This window comes from Mytilus edulis, chromosome 14, assembly GCF_963676685.1.
Source record: "Mytilus edulis chromosome 14, xbMytEdul2.2, whole genome shotgun sequence".
Taxonomy (NCBI): Eukaryota; Metazoa; Mollusca; class Bivalvia; order Mytilida; family Mytilidae; genus Mytilus; species Mytilus edulis.
Genome location: NC_092357.1, coordinates 9769940 through 9787469, shown reverse-complemented (window position 1 = coordinate 9787469; position 17530 = coordinate 9769940). Strand labels below are relative to the sequence as shown.

Genomic DNA, 17530 nt, shown 5'->3' with positions numbered 1-17530 from the left:
CAAGAACCATAACCAACAAGTATTTTACAATATCAACACCATAATTCAGTTAAAATACACGATGTTCATCATGTTATTATATTAGTATAAAAGTCAAATTAAAACTATGTAGATATAATGTTGGCAAGTGTGTGTTCAACTGAAATGTTCTAATTTCCATCTCTCAAATTATATGGTTATTCTTCAAATAGTTCAATATCAACTATCATGTAAAAACATAGAGATGGAACGGTGGAATAATAAAATGAGTCAAAACAAATCTAGCAAGGCATTTTCCACAATTTTAACATTTTTGCCTATGTTACTAAATGACTGAGCAATGGTCCTCAAGGTTGGTTTTAGACTGTGCATCAGACAAAACTTGTTACTCCATTCTTCTAAAATATCCTTATTCAGTCTAACTAAATCTCGTTCATTTTGCTTGTGGCTTATCCGCTCCCAGGTATGGAAATCCATGCCAAGTTCGATCAGGAATTGGATAGATTGCTTTCCAACCAACGGAACTAATCTGTCAATGTGCTCCTCTGTAGTTACTACATCCCACTTCTCCGGCTCCCTGTCTGTAATGATGAGCAACTAATATTTTAGTTGAAACCTTCAACTCATTGGTACAGTTTATGTATTTAGGTATGCTTTTTGGAAATATTGTAATTACTTATGCACATCTAACACATCTATATAGATTACAAAGTGTTCTTTTACTTTTTCATATTCTTGCCATGCCGTCGTCGGCGTTACGTTGACGGGTGGATTTAAAAAAAAAATTTGGTATATCCCGTGCATTCAAAAGGTATATTTATGATATATATGTGTTACCTACGAAGAACATGACGGGATTTTGTCATGTACAAAATATGTGTGATCAACCAAAATTATGATTACAAATACAAATAAAAATCTGATCTAACTATTTTGATACACTGAACTTACCAAAACCAATAAAGTCACCTTTCACAAGCTGTAAAACATAAAAAAAATGTAATTATAACACAAAAAAACAACATGTATAAGGCATAAACAAATCAACAGATTTCATATATGCAACAGATTTATAAGAAAACAACCCGGTCGTATTCATATTTGATATACGATCAGCCAATAAATTGATTATATATGAGTGATCAATCATAAAGTATGGTACAACTTTAACATAGTATGCAGATGCTACTTTTTATAACTGTATTGTTTTAGTATTTCTAAGTCTGGCATACGCATGCATGTCTACAGGTCACCTGCGCAGTAGTATATAGAGTGTGCCTGTTGAGGTCAACGCTTGGAACTTGAAGTGAAATGTGATGTTGTTGTCAGTAGAAATCTATTTTGATAACCGTGTGTGCTATTTTCAAATAAAAAAAAGATTTAGCAGCACTGTTAGTTTGCTTTTATGTTTCATGTATACATGTTATACGTACATACAAATTATTCCTTCAGGCATTTTTTGTATGTAAATAATGAATAAGTTTAAATACATTGCACGTGTTTGTTTTTTAACATCATCAAAATGTATGTGAATGGGTGTTATGCCATTGACTTTAAGATATATGAATTCGTTATTGTCTTTGAACACCCATTTATCAATCTTTGATTGATAAATTATGAGAAGTTAATTGTAATGTTTGATTGTTAACCTGGTGCAAGCGCATAGTTTTATGACATGAAATGTCTCTGCATTTTTAGTTTAATCGCCATAGAAATTTCTGATGTAATTACATAGAAACAACATTCTTTTGTTAATGTTTTGTGATAGTCGGTTACCTTGCAGAGTGTATGTATGTTTCCTTTTTCAGCTTCTTCTATTGCCTTTGTTATGTCTTTAAATGTAACCGCATTGCTATCCCTGCATCGTCGAAAAACTTCAAAGTTCCATAATGCTTGATCCCCTGTGTCAACTGTGATATTAACGTCTGTCGCCGAGAATCCTAAATGTATTGCCAGTTCTCTGACGTCATTGCTGCTGTACATTAACGACAACCGACAAAGATGTAGGTCTGATGGTAACTCTTTCAAAAACTCTTCATTTGTAACTGTTTTAAAGAGATTGCAGGAATCAAATGCAAATATAAAAATGTAAAAACCAAACTTCCATGGTTGAGTCTAACTATATAGGGATTAAATCAAATACAACTTTTAGGGAAAAAAGAGAAAACCATAAACCAGACGTGCTTCATACCTGTTCGCAGACTGAGATATAGTTAGGCTTTTTAAAAAAGATAATAGGTTAATAGGTTAAAATATGATAGTGACCCATTGGTACTTTTCGTCTGTTGTTTGCTCTATTGTTTGCTATCACATTCCCCATTTCCATTCTCAATGTTATTCCTTCGTAAAAGTAATCATGCTGTATAGAAGCCAATCTCACCATAATGATACATTACTTAATTGGATTAAATCTTTTTGCATAGAAGGTATTTCCTTATAAAAAATTATTACAGAGATATGTCACGCCATTTTTGTAATTTTGATGATGCAAATGTTTATATTAACATTGCAATACTTTAACATCAAACATTTAGATATTCCAAGTCAATGAACCATGAATGAGGGACATGGCAAACAAATCTCCATGTGTATGAGATATGCCAATGTTAATACAACTGAATACCAAATAGCATTGACTTATTATAAGTCTTTCCTTTTAAACAAATCTTATTTCAAGCATTAACTTGTCAACTATGTAAAAGTTTCAAAGTCAGTGAACCATGAAGAGGTTACTATCCATGGAAATAAAACTTGTAAATGCCAAAAAAATTGCATACAAATATCATTGACTTAAAATTAGCAGTTCATTTTAAATTGATCTAATCACAAACTAATACATGTAAACGAAGCAACAGTTTCAAAGTTGAACGATCATGACTGAAAAGTGTAGATTAAGTAATGCAACTTCAAATACCTGTAAAACTGTTTCTGAAACAGCACATGAATTGAGAGCACCTTGAGTAATCATCAAACACAAATATAACATGTTAATTTTATGAAAAAGTGACGATTAACAAAAGCTCGAGAAATAATTCGAATGTCACTGTGTTAAAATACCTCTTTATGCGCGACATAGTGAACACAGGTCCAACCCATTTACACAAATATGGTGTTTAACTTCTCATCAATAGTAGTCATTTATCAATATGCTAAGCGTTGCTGTACCAAGTCAGGAAAATGGCCCTTGTTGTATTACAGTTCGTTTCAGTGTGTGTTATATTTTAATGTTGTGTTTATGTTGTGTCGTTTGTCCCCTTTTATATTTGACTTGAATTCGCATTGATATAAGACGTGTCACGATACTTATCTCTCCCAAATTCATGTATCTAGTTGTGATGATATTTTTGTCATTCTTATCGGATTTTGTCTAATGATTTGATCGTTTCTGTGTGTGTAACATTTAATGTTGTGCTTCTGTTGTGTCGTTGTTCTCCTGTTATATTTGATGCGTTTCCCTCAGTTTCAGTTTGTTATTCGGATTTGTTTTGTATCCCTCGATTAGTTTCGAGTAGCAGTATACTACTTTTGCCTTTGTTGCTTTCAGAGTGCTCACTTGGAACCTGAGATAACCTCTCATGAAAAAAACACCCTTTCACACAAAATATGTATACACAAAATTGTCAATAAAAAAAATCGTGCATTAGAAAAAAATGACTTCCTAGTTTAAAGTTATATAAATAATTCAAGGAATTCTGTAGTGACAATATAGAACAGAAGAAACTTATTACTGTACATTACTTGATTTTACATACCATGTTGCCAAGGAACACCTATTTGTGGTTTAAATCGGAAACTGGTAGTATTATGTGTTTAAAATTAATATTTAGACACTTCTCTGTACAAACCAAACTGCAAACTATTCTACGATTGACGCAGTTGAGAAGACGAGACCTAAAGATTTACACACAAGTCAGACTGCTCAAGCAAATATGTAATGAATGTGCAATTGTAATTCATAAAACATATATTGATTCCGGTATCAAATGACATCAGCAATGCTATAGGCACGTACATAACTATAACTAATTAACCTTAATATACTACTATGATACTCTGAATGATGCACGAGTAACACTTCATACGACAGTCATGTAAAATATTTGTCTATTGGGAATAACTATATGCTTTTTTTAAAAATCCATTGTACAACTACAATTGAAACGTAGATCATAGTTTGATAACACAGATTTGTTATTGTGTTACCTCAATGTGATGGTTCATTCATGTAAAAGACAAGTGCAAACCGATTTGCTTTTCAATTATATCAATTGAATTTGAATACATAACTTCATATTGTTGAAGAAAGAAATGAGGAACTTGCACTCTATATAACATTCAATTAATTAACATTTAGAAAACCATTCAGGTTGACTATCAAAAATCTTAAACCACGAATTTATATGTGATTTTAAAAGAACATTATACTGTGTATTCCAGATAATACAATACCTGGACACCCCGGTTCACATCCGTCCTCCTCCTGCTAGAAGTAAAAATACATATCTCTGCTTTACATACTTAACAGAAATAAAAGTTTAAAATATTATTTGTTTATCATGAAAAATTAAACATATTTTAGCATTTTTACAGACATAACGAAAAGTATGCATACATAACTAAAAGAATGTATATCTAACTGAATGAAAATAAACATACATGTACATTATGTAATTATATACGCTCAAATCGTTAAAGAATGCTATCATCATATTATACTGGCTTGTGTTTTATTCATTTCTTAATATTTGCAGTATTTAAGTAGTTCACTATTGTCAAAATGATTGTGTCGTATATGTCAGTTTACAAAATATTTTTTTTTGTTTTCTGTATCTGATTGTATTTTGGTACGATTCTTACCTTTCCTGGTATCCACGATTTGATAATGTGTATTGGGTGTTCAATGCCATGAGCAGGACATTTCCAGATTTTGTCGACATATGCAAGACTTTCGAATGGTAAGATGCATGGTTTATCTGGTGAGTTACAACATATCCTGGTCACAAAGGATGCATCACTGTTGTCACTCTGATCACTGCTGGTTCTTATATACAGCTGACTTATTTTTTCCAAGGCAGATGTTAAACATTCATTGATACTGGAAGCAAGATCCCTCATTATGAGTGTGTTTGTTCTGGCATGAACAAGTCGGACAGAAATCTTGTCATCTTTGCAAAGTATATACATATCCAAGGAAGGATCAATTGTGAACACTCCTGACCTGTGAAACAGCATTTCCCTATTTGTCTCTCTGAATCTCTTTACCGACCAGATGGATAAGCAGTAACTTATAAATCGGAAGGATAATGCAGGAGGTATCATCAATGATGTCGATTGAAAAGCTATGGCGATATTTCGTTGTGTGATGTCGGCTGAATGGAGGTATCCGGAATCATCACTACCTCGTACCATACTTGCAACATAGTAAAAGTCTGCAGGTATACGCATTCGCCTAGTATCGTATCTCTTTGGTTCTACCAATATGTCCAGATGGGTCATAACAGTTAACAGATAATCTTTGTCTTTGTTGAATTTTGCATATTTCTTTCTCTTCCAAACGTCGTCTATTGCGTATTTTGATAGCACGCCTTTCGTTCCCATTGCATCCCAAATTTCTTCTCTTTTTCTGTCTCCTTTACAAAATTGTTTGTCTGTAACAATTGATTTAAAGGCATCAATGAGAAGGGTTGGAGACAAAATAATACGGTCGTCCAATTTAGGTTCATCAAAGTACAGTAACTTGCCAATTGAATGTTGAAATTTCAGAAAAACCTTCAACTCATCTTTTGACAACGGTCTTATAGGCTGCAATGCGTTTATTTTGTTTAGATGCTCTATGGTTATCAAGGTAATGTTGCGTCTTATTAGCGATGCAAATTCTAACTCTAAAGGGATGAAGCATTTTGGAAGTAGTTCACCCCATGTTGGTTGTCTCTCTGATTCACTCATGATAACTTCCTTTATCTTCCCCATCTCTGTGTCATATTCATCTTTAGCGTTGACAAATATCTGATCATCAATCACCAAATGCTGCTCTAATGGGGTTTGTTGAAACATCTTGTAGATTTCTGCAAATATGTCATGTCGTCTTTCTTCAACATCATGCTAAAAAAAAACACAATAGAACATTTGTACGTTACTCTTTATATTTTGACCACAACTTCCTTTCAATGCAATTATTAATTATCGGTTTATAAAGAAATGCAATTGCCTGTATAAGGACATTTTAAAATGGTGATGATGACTACATATGCTTGTGACTGACCAAACAAATACAAATCCTGTCTCATATAGATGTAGCGCTAGCATGGTGTTATTTTAATCATTCAAGCCAGATCATGTTGTATAGTATATCATGTATATTGGGAAAAAGTTAAATCAAAATAATACTGAACTACGAGGAAAATTCAAAACAATCCCTACTCAAAGAAAGAAACTTGAAATTATAACACTTATTGTTATCTTATTAAAACAAAATAATTGGAGAAATGGAGACCCTGTTTTTTTTGTTGTTTGATTTCCTTCCCTTCATTTTTAGTAGAAATGCAAATTGGTATGCACAAGAAAATGTATGCACTAGGAAACCTAAATATGAAATAAAACAATTTCCTTATATGCTCGTCAGACACAAAACAAGCAATTATAAGTTTGGAATATAACTTAAGATCATATTTGGTCAAATATGTGTCAACGTTAAACTACTGTGTAAACAATAAACAGTTAGTTTATGTATTCTTCTTTCTTTATTAATTTGTTTACGTAACAACAATATGAATCAAAGTCAAAACCTTCCACCATTTCAATTGAAAGTATACTTACAGCTTTAACCTGATCTTTGTGCGTTAAGACCACCATAATTTTGGGAAATCCCTGATTACTTCCCTTGCAGTATGTTACAATGGTGTTGATCCAGAATAGGAGATAATCTGTAAGAATAAACATGAAAAAAAGAATAATACATTGGTGAACACTGATCAAAGACGTAATTGCTTTCCATTCCAAATTAAAATTCTCCAATAACGATATAAGTTCTGAAGATGTTAAAAATGTCAATTGTTAGTTTATATATTTATGAAAAACTTTATTGTAATTTGGTGTTTTAATCTTAACAACTACAAAAAAAATATATGTATTAATACCTCTTGCTGTTTTATGTTGACCCTTTCCAGGAAGATACTTTTCATACGGACAGGGATCATCTAGTGTTCTACTTCCATCCAATACTACCATGTAAATAGCTCTGTATGTCAGAAATGTCTGATGAGTTGAATAGAATACATCTTGTCCTCCAAAATCCCAGATGATTATTGGTGCTATCTTTTTGCTGTGCAACTGCTTTTTCCCAACTTTGGATGACATCTCTAAAAACTTTTCTTTTGAGATTGACACTTTGACTTCTTTGACTTGTTTCGAAACCCCGAACATATTTTTAAGCTTTCTGACAACTCAAGGTTTAGTAACAGTATGTATATGCATCTCACCAGTGAGACTTGACCTCGCTTCAGAACCGTCTGAGTCATTAATTGGTTTGTCATTGATACGGTCTCCGTCATTTGATGAATATGAAGTTTGTCTAAAATCTAAAAAAAAAATCACAAAAAATATATGAAATCAAAAGAAACCAAGACAAATACATATAGTTACATAATGTCCATTGATCAGAGGGACTGACTTTTCAATGTATAACTATAATACATTTACTGTTTGAAAACAAAACTTAACGACAAAAGAGATGATTTCAGCTTTCAAATTGTGAACTTTCCATTTCTAAGTAGCAACATTTCAGCAGCACCTGCATACGGTGTATTATCTCCTAATTGATGCGATATTATCGTGCTAGTATTTTCTATCATGATTGTCTTGGTAGAGGATTGTTGCTCACAAGGAAGCTATCAAATCAAGAGTTCCAAAAGGTGAAGTTGAAATCATCTCTTCGTAAATTTTACGGACGCAATCACGTGTTGGTTGACCGTTATGGAATAACGTTACACAAATGACATCGGATATGTTCCTTACGTTGTAACTACAATCCCCTTCACTTTCTTAAATGTGACTTATCGTATGAGACTATTTACTGGATTTGATATATCATAAGCAACACGACGGGTGACACATGTGGAGCAGGATCTGCTTACCCTTTTGGATCACCAGCTGATATCACCCATTGTTTTTTGGTAGGGTTTGTGTTGTTAATCCTTTAGTTTTCTATGTTGTGTCGTGTGTGCTTGTGTTTGTCTGTTTGTTCTTTTAGCCATGGTTTTGTCAGTTTATTTCCGATATATAATTTTGACTGTCCCTCTAGTATTTTTAGTCCCTCTTTCACACCGTCTTGTCCATAAACAGGTTTATCTAGTAAGAGCTTAACTTTTGTGGACCGCTTTCACATTCAACACGCAATGCCACTTATATTAAAATTGAACAACAATGCTTTAAGTGGACGAAGAACAGATATTCTTATATAAATAATTTCACGCGAAAAACTTTGATTGTTTCTGTCATTAGACCTCTCTTTAGTGTGTTTTACCTTTTCATTCTAAAATAAGGTAAAATTTTTAAATAAGTATTACTTCTGTTTTCTACTTGTATTATTTTCATTCTGCTTTTTGGTTGTTGTCTATCTGACGGATTACCCGTTCCCATTATACGAAATTTATATTTGCAATTTGAGAAATCATAGTTGTTTATTGTAGCAATCCATTAGAGAAAATTAATTTTAATTAGGCAATAATATGTTTTACCAATATGAATTCGAATTTCTTGATCACTACACAGTAGTTTGCTTTCACCATTTGAATATTACAAGGTTGCATGTGAAAAATGAAATCCAATTTGACTTATTTCAACTTGATATGCTGCCGCAATTCAAAATTACTATCTTACAGAAGAAAAAAACCATTTCCCAAAGACACAAAGATATTTTCTGGCAAAGTCCTTAGGAATTGTGTATGAAATGAAACATAAATAAAGGTCTGTACATCAGTAAAATTTGACCCAACGAAATAATGACAAAACTACATATACAGGTAATCATACGAAATTTTATAATATAACAAACCATCATGTTCTGACCATTCTCGTGTTGTGTCGGAAATCAATGTGTCCTTTGATTCAAGTCTTAGGTTTCTACTGCTTTCCGGCAATGCTATTATTTGTGCGTCGACTGGTATATCTTGACTGGTTGGTGTTGTATCATCTAACTTGTTTTGCTTCGTTATTTTTTCTTCTTTCAAAAGGGATCTACTAACGAGTATTTCTTCTAAGGAGAAATCTAAAATTGATAGTTATAATGGAATCATATTAATGTGTAGGATTAAAGACAATTTTTTCTATCGATGTTTATCCTATAGTTAGTATACAACTAGGGTTTTGATTGGTTAACTCACGTTGTTTCAAAGACTATAATCCCCTGGGTGATGGTTGTTGAATTTCTCTAAACTCTTAAACAAATTATACGTTTAGATCCGTAGATATTGATATTCTAACACCTTCAGTACTCAGGAAACTCTTCGGCTGCGCTTCAGGCTGTTAGAATATCAATACATATGAATCTACAGATTTAAAGTAAATTTTTAAGAGAAATTCGCAAATGACTTATAGTTAACCAGAGCTAAATCATTATGAAATTTCGCAGAAGTTTTTCTTAAATGTTCATTTAATTTATTTTCGAAGCTTAAATCATGTCAATGCCTTAGAATAGAAACAACTGTTATATTGTTTGTGTTGTTTTATTTTTGTCCCAATTTGCTAACAATACAGGGTCCGTGCATGCAGTGAATATAACCAAAGTAGTTTCGAAAAGATGGTTTGTCGATTTGCAAACAAAGCGAACATTTTCAATTGACCAAACAAAGTCATGTATTGATATATGCAAACCAATTAGAACTATAATATTATAAACATTGTCCAGCGTATATATACTACTCACAACTTACATGTAACAGTTATGATCTCTTGTTTAATAATTGCTTTTCATTATAATTCGTTTTTTTACATGTTAATGTCCAACTATCATGACCAAGATACATCATGTTATCAGAAAATAATAATATGTTATATGTGTAATATATGATTAATTCAAATTTCAGTACATGTACAAATGATTTTTACTAAAGTGTTATTTTCATTCATTCACACACGTCTGTTATGATCAGCTACATCAACTATCATGTGATGATTCATAGGTTAAATTATGTATAATTTTCATCATGTTTACAAATCAAATGAGATATTTTACTCATAATTTATTATGTATCTTAAATTCGGCTGTATATGTTCAAATGAATCGTTTGAATTAAGTTAAGGTTTGTGTACATAGGGATATAACTTGCATTCAAATAATTGAAAAAAGAGGGATCAGTCTTTTGCATTTTGCTTTGCTTGGAACAACCAACGTTCGATTACTGCAATCGAAAATAAAACAAAAACTTCCTCAAAATTTCGGTTTGATGTGATTTTATCACGTGATCGACATAAACTTTGGGAGTAAAAACAAATCTTATTAAGATATGGTGATGAATACTCTAATGCTTCAAACGAGTTATATAATTGCGTACCAATTTTCATCAAAATCTCGTGTTCAGGTCGTTCGAATCCAAATTCAATTGTCTTGAAAAGTCAGATTGGTTTTTTTAGGATACTGTTGTCTTGTGTACTAATGTAAACTTACCATCACGAAACAAGTTAACATAAGTGATTAATGTTACGTTCAATTTGTAAAGAAAATCAACCAAATACCGGGTAGTTATGCATTCTTTGCTTTAATTATTTAAACATTAAGCATGACTAATCTTTTTTTTTTTCGATTCTTTTAAATGGAGACATGTTCGATGTGAATGAAAACAGAATCTCAACAGATTTCATACCAACTCATGCAGCCCTTTGTAATGCCTAAAGTACATACTGTTCTACTCAATGACCAGTGTGTCACTTTAGTCATTCAAGAAAGCTATGGATCATCAACACTTTTCTCGACTTCGTCGTTTTAGTTGGTCTCTATCGAGAATCGAACAATTTCTTAATAATGTCTTATAACCCATAAACCATAGTCTTGTTTTAGATAAATGTTGACGAAGTTGCATCACTCTAACCTCTCTTAAAAAGATTAATTGAACAGCAAAACAAGTTGCCCAGTGTAATCTTTAACTTTAAGAAAACAAATGAATGTGGTTAAATCTACATATTTATTCGTATTATAACTCATACAACAGCGAAAACTTTTAAAATATACCTCATGTTTTTATCGGCAACTTGACCATTTTTTTTAATTCCTTCGTATAAATAATAAACCACCATGCAGAATTGAAAAAAAAGTCTGTGGGTGCGAGTGACAAAAATCTTAGATTGATGGAAGAAATGAATAAGTCATTTTAGACAACATTTCTATGGTATATATGGCAAAAGAACCAATTTAGAACGGGAAAAAAGTTTTTCCGAAATTATTTTTGTCTCCTCATTTTGTGTAAGTACAATTATTTAAAATTTACACTCATTCTTTGAGTTGTCCTGCATTTTGCTGGCCAAAATATTAACTTACACACCGGCTTTTTCATAGCTACTAGTATTCACAGAACATAATATTCATTTTCATTATCTAACTATCCCAATTTTCCCATCCTCAGAATTTTAAATTGTTAACGATATCCATGACTTTTGGTTGTCTGTGTGTGCACTTTTCTGTTGCATCAGTTAACCTTTGAATGAAATACTTAAAGAATATATGTTTAAAACGAAAAAGAAAAAAAAACAAGAACATTTATAATTTTTTTGAATTATGAATCATACATATATCTCTTTTAATTAACACTCAATAAATGTTATGCCCTCACTGCCTTTTTTTTTTTTTTTTTAGATTTACCTTCATCAAATAGAAAACAGTACATGACAAACATTATTCTGCATCTACATTTTTGGCCATATCTATTTCATATAAATCTATTTTATGTATTTCTGTACAAAAATAATACTTTTTTTTTATCTGATTAGAAAATAACAACGCTCCATAACATACAAATAAGAAGAAATGGTAAGTTTATATACCAATGAGAATAACACCGTAAACCACCATGTGTGACCTTTAACAATAATGTTCAAAACCCACTGGTTTCACATCAAATTTGTTCACATCTATACACCTATTTTAATTGCCTGTACACCATATTTGCACACACTTGTAAACTATATTTATGTCATTTAGATGTTTATTACATAGAATCAACTCAAATGTGTAGGCAACTTTTTTAGCAGTTATGAAAGCCATTTTGATTATTGCAGCACTTGAAAATGAAAATGGAAAAATAGGATTTTGCAATATGTTTGGAAAGCTTCCATTTTATTTAAGGCGGTGAGAGGGGGACTAGTATGTTACTTGAAAACACGGAAGGACCAGAGTTTTGAGTGAAAAAAAGGCAGGATAAGTCACTTTTCCTAAAATAAAAAGCTAATAACAGTTTATGTAAAAAAAAGTCATAATAAACTTATTCAAAAGGCCAGGAGCGAATAGAATGAAAAAAAAGGCAAGATAGAGATGACGACCCAATATTACCATGCAGATACTTCTTCACAACTACGGCTCTGGCTAACAAATTACAGTTGGTACATTGCACATGTTGCAGATTAATGTTGGTTTTCTTTAAGGAGGCTCGAGGGTATAAAAATTTCAGGAAAAAAAACACATTTGTTTTTCATTTCAAATTTTATTCGTTACCTTTTGTAGTTGTTACTTATCATATGGTACAAAAATCATTCAAAACAAACAATTCGTGTTGGCCCCAGATGACTCTTGAAATGTATACATCATTGAAAAAGTTCCAAATTATCTCCCTTTGGTGGAAAAATGCCATTTTTTTGCTTTAAAATTGATATATCTTTTTTAACTCATCGGTGACCTATATTTTTTAATATAATTTCCATATAAGCTGTACTTAAACTAAATTATTGTAAAATTTGAGCGATTTCTGTAATAAATTTCTTTCTTTTTTTTTTGATATTACCTTTATTTCTCCTATTACTTCAACAGAAAAAACCCAACTTTACAAAAATGTATGCTTTTTTCGAAGGCAGATTGTGGGCGCAAATGAACGGTGACCCCACTTTTTTATTTTATTTTTCTGTTAACTATAAGATAAAGTTCATTTATAGAAAAATATAGAGAATTCCTATATAAATGATTTAGACCCGCGAACCCCCTTAAGTGCATTTTACCGGATCTGGATACTAGCCAAACAGTTCAGTTTACTGCACATATATTTGAGTCATGCATTCAAGAGGGAATTGTTGATTGAGAAAATACCAGTGGCTAATATTTCAGGCATATTTCAAACGATATACTAATAATATTGCTGATGCTTTGAGTCTTGATAAGGGGTTAAAACAGCTACCTTAAGTTTTTGTTTCATAATAAAGCTATATATCGAGATTAGACAAATAATTCGGTAAAGAACTTTATAGATAATTATTATAAATATCATTTTTTTCTTTGAATATACATGGTAAAATTCATATTTTAAATAACGGATTTTGTGTACACTTAACCTATACAAGGCAGGTCTATATTGACTATCGACTGCATGTAGACAATTTATGATTTAAAGTACATGTAAATATTGAGTTTTATCAATGGGAACGTAATTGTGTTTTGTTTACACAAACACAACACCGAGTTTAAATGAAAACAGAAACGAGAATAAAAGGGCATTTACAGAACGTCATTATAGGCTTTTATAGCTTAAATCAATGTTTTTTTTTTATTTTATTCATCTTATCTCTCGGCCATATCGGCTAATTGAAAGTTACATATCAACTTGGTCTGCCAAACCAGTCTTTTTGGCAGTACAAGGCAACTTCGAACGTCCCGATCGGCCCGTTGTAGTATAAAGGTTAACAAGTATTGACATAATGACTGAAGCCACCAATATCTGGAGGACAAACGCTAAGGATGAAAGTGTGATAGCCAAAGTTTGTCTTACTCTTATAGGAACAATATATGAAAAAGCACAAATAAACTACATTTATCTGTGATCACATTTTTTTTTATATATAAGACAATTTTAAAAACTGTAAAAATCTACATAAAAAATTGGAATTATCATAACAAAATTAGGATTTATTTAACTGATATCATTCATTTTGTTTATTTAGTCGGGATATTTATCATGTAAATAATGTTAAGTTATGACATTGACATATATTTCCTGTATATTTTAACATGATTTTTATTTTTTACATTATCATCATCAGCCGTTTGAAGTCTTATCTAACTTACAAATACCCATATTAAAAAATCTGTCATAGCTGAGCTACAAAGACAGGCATACCTAACAAGTTATGACATACACACATACAGAACATAATTGTTCAAAAATCGAAATAAAAGAATAAATTATAATGAGGAAAGATAATTGTCGAATATAGTGCAACAAAATTGTGTGCACATCGAATAATTAAACATTCTACTCATTTGTAATATAAATTGGTATATTAGGGATTCAGGCTACATAGTTTGTGTAATGTACATTGAATTCCAGATGTTTTGAGAGTCATGTATTTTCCAGCGTCGTGTAAGAAAAATGAATACTTAATAATATTTAGTGAATGATTCATGTTATTCTGTCATAACAAAATTTTCAAAATTATATGTTACAATTTAACGTTGCGTCGTTTGTTTCCTCTTATGTTTGAGTGTAAATTGACATTGCGATAAGACGTGTCACGGTACTTGTCTATCCCAAATTCATGTATTTGGTTTTGATGTTATATTTGTTATTCTCGTGGGATTTTGTCTGTTGCTTAGTCCGTTTCTGTGTGTGTTAGTTACATTATAGTGTTGTGTCGTTGTTCTCCTCTTATATTTATGCGTGTCCCTTAGTTTTAGTTTGTTACCCCGATTTTGTTTTTTGTCCATGGATTTATGAGTTTGAACAGCGGTATACTACTGTTGCCTTTATTTATACATACACTATATAGTGATGCCTTTGCTAGAGAAACGGTGAAAGTGTATGTCTCCAACTTTAAATAGAGGACTATCGAAAAAATGTAGTAATGTTATAATCATACACATGGTTTGGCTACAAGGCAATATTTGTTCAACATGATCAAGTCATAGCCTTTTTTGTCAAATGTTGCAATAAGTGTAATTTATAGTACGACATTACAGTCTTGATAGTTCTAAAGCACTTCAATTGTTTATTTAGTCGGGATATTTATCATGTAAATAATTTTAAGTTATGACATTGACATATATTTCCTGTTATTCAAGTATTCATTTTTCTTACACGACGCTGGAAACTACATGACTCTCAAAACATCTGGAACACTGCGACAGTATTGTATAAATTATACACTTGACATAAATTGGCTCACATAAATAGACCAAACACAACCATGATGTATAACGTTAATAATGTCAAACAGGATTCAACTATATAGACAGTTAGAATACTTCCGTATATTGTATGTCCTGCGTTTGTATAAAAAGTTTTAGTTTTACCTTGCAGTCCACCAAGCCAATCCCTTGATTCACGGTCCATGTATGAAAGACCATTGTATAATTCTATCCCATCGGTTGAAATCCTGAATCTTGTAGGCCGTTTTCCGACAAGATATCTCGCTAAAGTTGTCTTCCCTGTGCCCTGTTCGCCAGCTAGCATAAGTCTTGACTCAAAGTGGGGATAACTTTCTTCTTTCAATAGACTAGAGAATACCTGGGCTGATTTCTTATCAAATTTTTTAACTTCAGTTGGAAGACCTAAATTTCAATTATCTAAATGTCAGTTCTATATATAAAATAGATATATGAAACTGTACATGTTCTTTCAAAAACTTTCAAAAGATGTTAAGACGTGACATGTAACGGTGGTGCAGCAAACAAGTTTGACACAAAGTAAATCACATTTTTATCTTTTTTAGCACTACTGCTTGAATCATATATCTTGGTAACCATGAAGTGGGGCTCGGCCTATCCTTGTCTATGATAGCTTCAATGGGCTTGAATTTTGTAGTTGATTTAAATCTGACAATTTATTTGATGTTGAAGTACTTGGGAATCTCTAATCACAATCATTTACCGGTTGCTATACTATCAATTATGATTAGTTCTGCTCATATTTTTTTTTGCATTTTATTGAGTGTAGTGTCCTTTAAAAGATCATGTATTTATACCAAGATGCACTTGCACGTTTGAATCACCCTGTCGTTTTCTTTTTGAAATTTACTGTAAATCAAATTCTCAGCGGACAATTTTTTTTTCCTTAAGATTTTTCATATCAAATTTTATAGGATTTAACAATCTGGCTTTTTAAATGTATTTTATGAAATAATGACAAGAAAAGTAGGTGTTAGAAACAATTCACTTATTAAAGGATTCCGAATATCTAACAAAAAGTCAACAACAAAATCAGCGAAATCTGTAAAACTTTCATAAAAAACATACGAAATAAAATACGTATTTCGTAATGATATATTCCCAATGTAATCCATGAATTGTGATATGATTTTTATTATTTAAACTATGTTTATTGAACTAGGAAATCGTCATTCCTATTATTTCAATTCACTACATTGAGGTTGAAGTATTGTTCTTATTTTGCTCATTCATTTGCATGCCTTAAAAATGTAAGTTTATTCAATAAAATTGTCTCTTGATAATCGAATCGCATGGACATGAATTGATCAGAACGTTTTATTGAGAACTGAAATATGATCTTTCAAACCTGGTAAATACGTTCTGTTTATATCATAACAAATATTTCTTTAGTTTTTGTTGGATAAACATTAATTCCTTTTAAAATAAGATGTGTATTTGATAGCATACGAATAGTGTTTCCCTTTACACCAATCCGCTTTCATTGAAATTTATGAATAAGAAGGGGTAAATGATATGATGTTGATAATTGTTTAGTAGATAGAAAATGGAACTAACGAAGGTTTGTTATCTTGAAAAGAAAGTGGCGACGTGTATGACTTATGTGTATGCTTATAAATGATCACTTCACATCTTGGTATAAATGATAATTATATTTATATTAAGATCGTTATAAAGGTGTTTTTTTTTCAAATTTAACAGCTTTTAAGATTTTTGAAACATAGTATTGGTGCTTTTTGCATATATGTGTTCAAATGACAACGTTTAACATGTTTAATAAAAAGTAAAATCACAAAAATACTGAACTCAGAGGAAAATCAATTCGGGAAGTCCATAATCACATGGCAAAATCAAATAACAAAACGCATCAAAAACGAATGGACAAGAACTGTCATATTCCTGACTTGGTGCAGGCATTTCCAAATTTAGAAAATGGTGGATTGAACCTGGTTATATAGCTAGCTAAAGCTTTCACTTGTATGATAGTCGTATCACATTACATTATATTGTCACCGATGCGTGAACAAAACAAACAGACACAATAGTTAAGAATGTCAAAAATAGGGGTACAGCAGTCAACATTGTGTTATCATCTTAATCACTATAAAAACAACAAATGTAACGAACAAGCACAAAAAGGCATAAATCAAACTAACATCCTCGTATTATACGATTTTATTTGTCTATGTAAAATGC

At 31.5% G+C, this 17530-nt stretch overlaps 1 protein-coding gene across 1 annotated transcript; it reads right to left on the bottom strand.

Moving 5' to 3' along the window:
- Window positions 1–217: 217 nt before the first annotated feature.
- On the bottom strand, window positions 218–6051 carry LOC139502509 (uncharacterized). Its single transcript, XM_071291997.1, has 5 exons — window positions 4837–6051; window positions 4429–4462; window positions 1756–2024; window positions 931–958; window positions 218–560 (listed from the first exon to the last, which is right to left on the bottom strand). The coding sequence occupies exons 1-5, from the start codon at window positions 6031–6033 to the stop codon at window positions 250–252; spliced, it is 1839 nt and encodes a 612-aa protein (XP_071148098.1). The 5' UTR covers window positions 6034–6051; the 3' UTR covers window positions 218–249.
- Window positions 6052–17530: the final 11479 nt, after the last annotated feature.

What these genes read in the sequence shown, in the direction of transcription:
- LOC139502509 (XM_071291997.1), bottom strand. Translation starts at nt 6,033, where the DNA reads ATGTTTCAACAAACCCCATTAGAGCAGCATTTGGTGATTGATGATCAG. An exon ending in ACATACATACACTCTGCAAG is followed by an intron (nt 959 to 1,755) that starts GTAACCGACTAT and finishes TATGTTTTACAG; the next exon opens with CTTGTGAAAGGTGACTTTAT. An exon ending in AGGTGACTTTATTGGTTTTG is followed by an intron (nt 561 to 930) that starts GTAAGTTCAGTG and finishes TCATCATTACAG; the next exon opens with ACAGGGAGCCGGAGAAGTGG.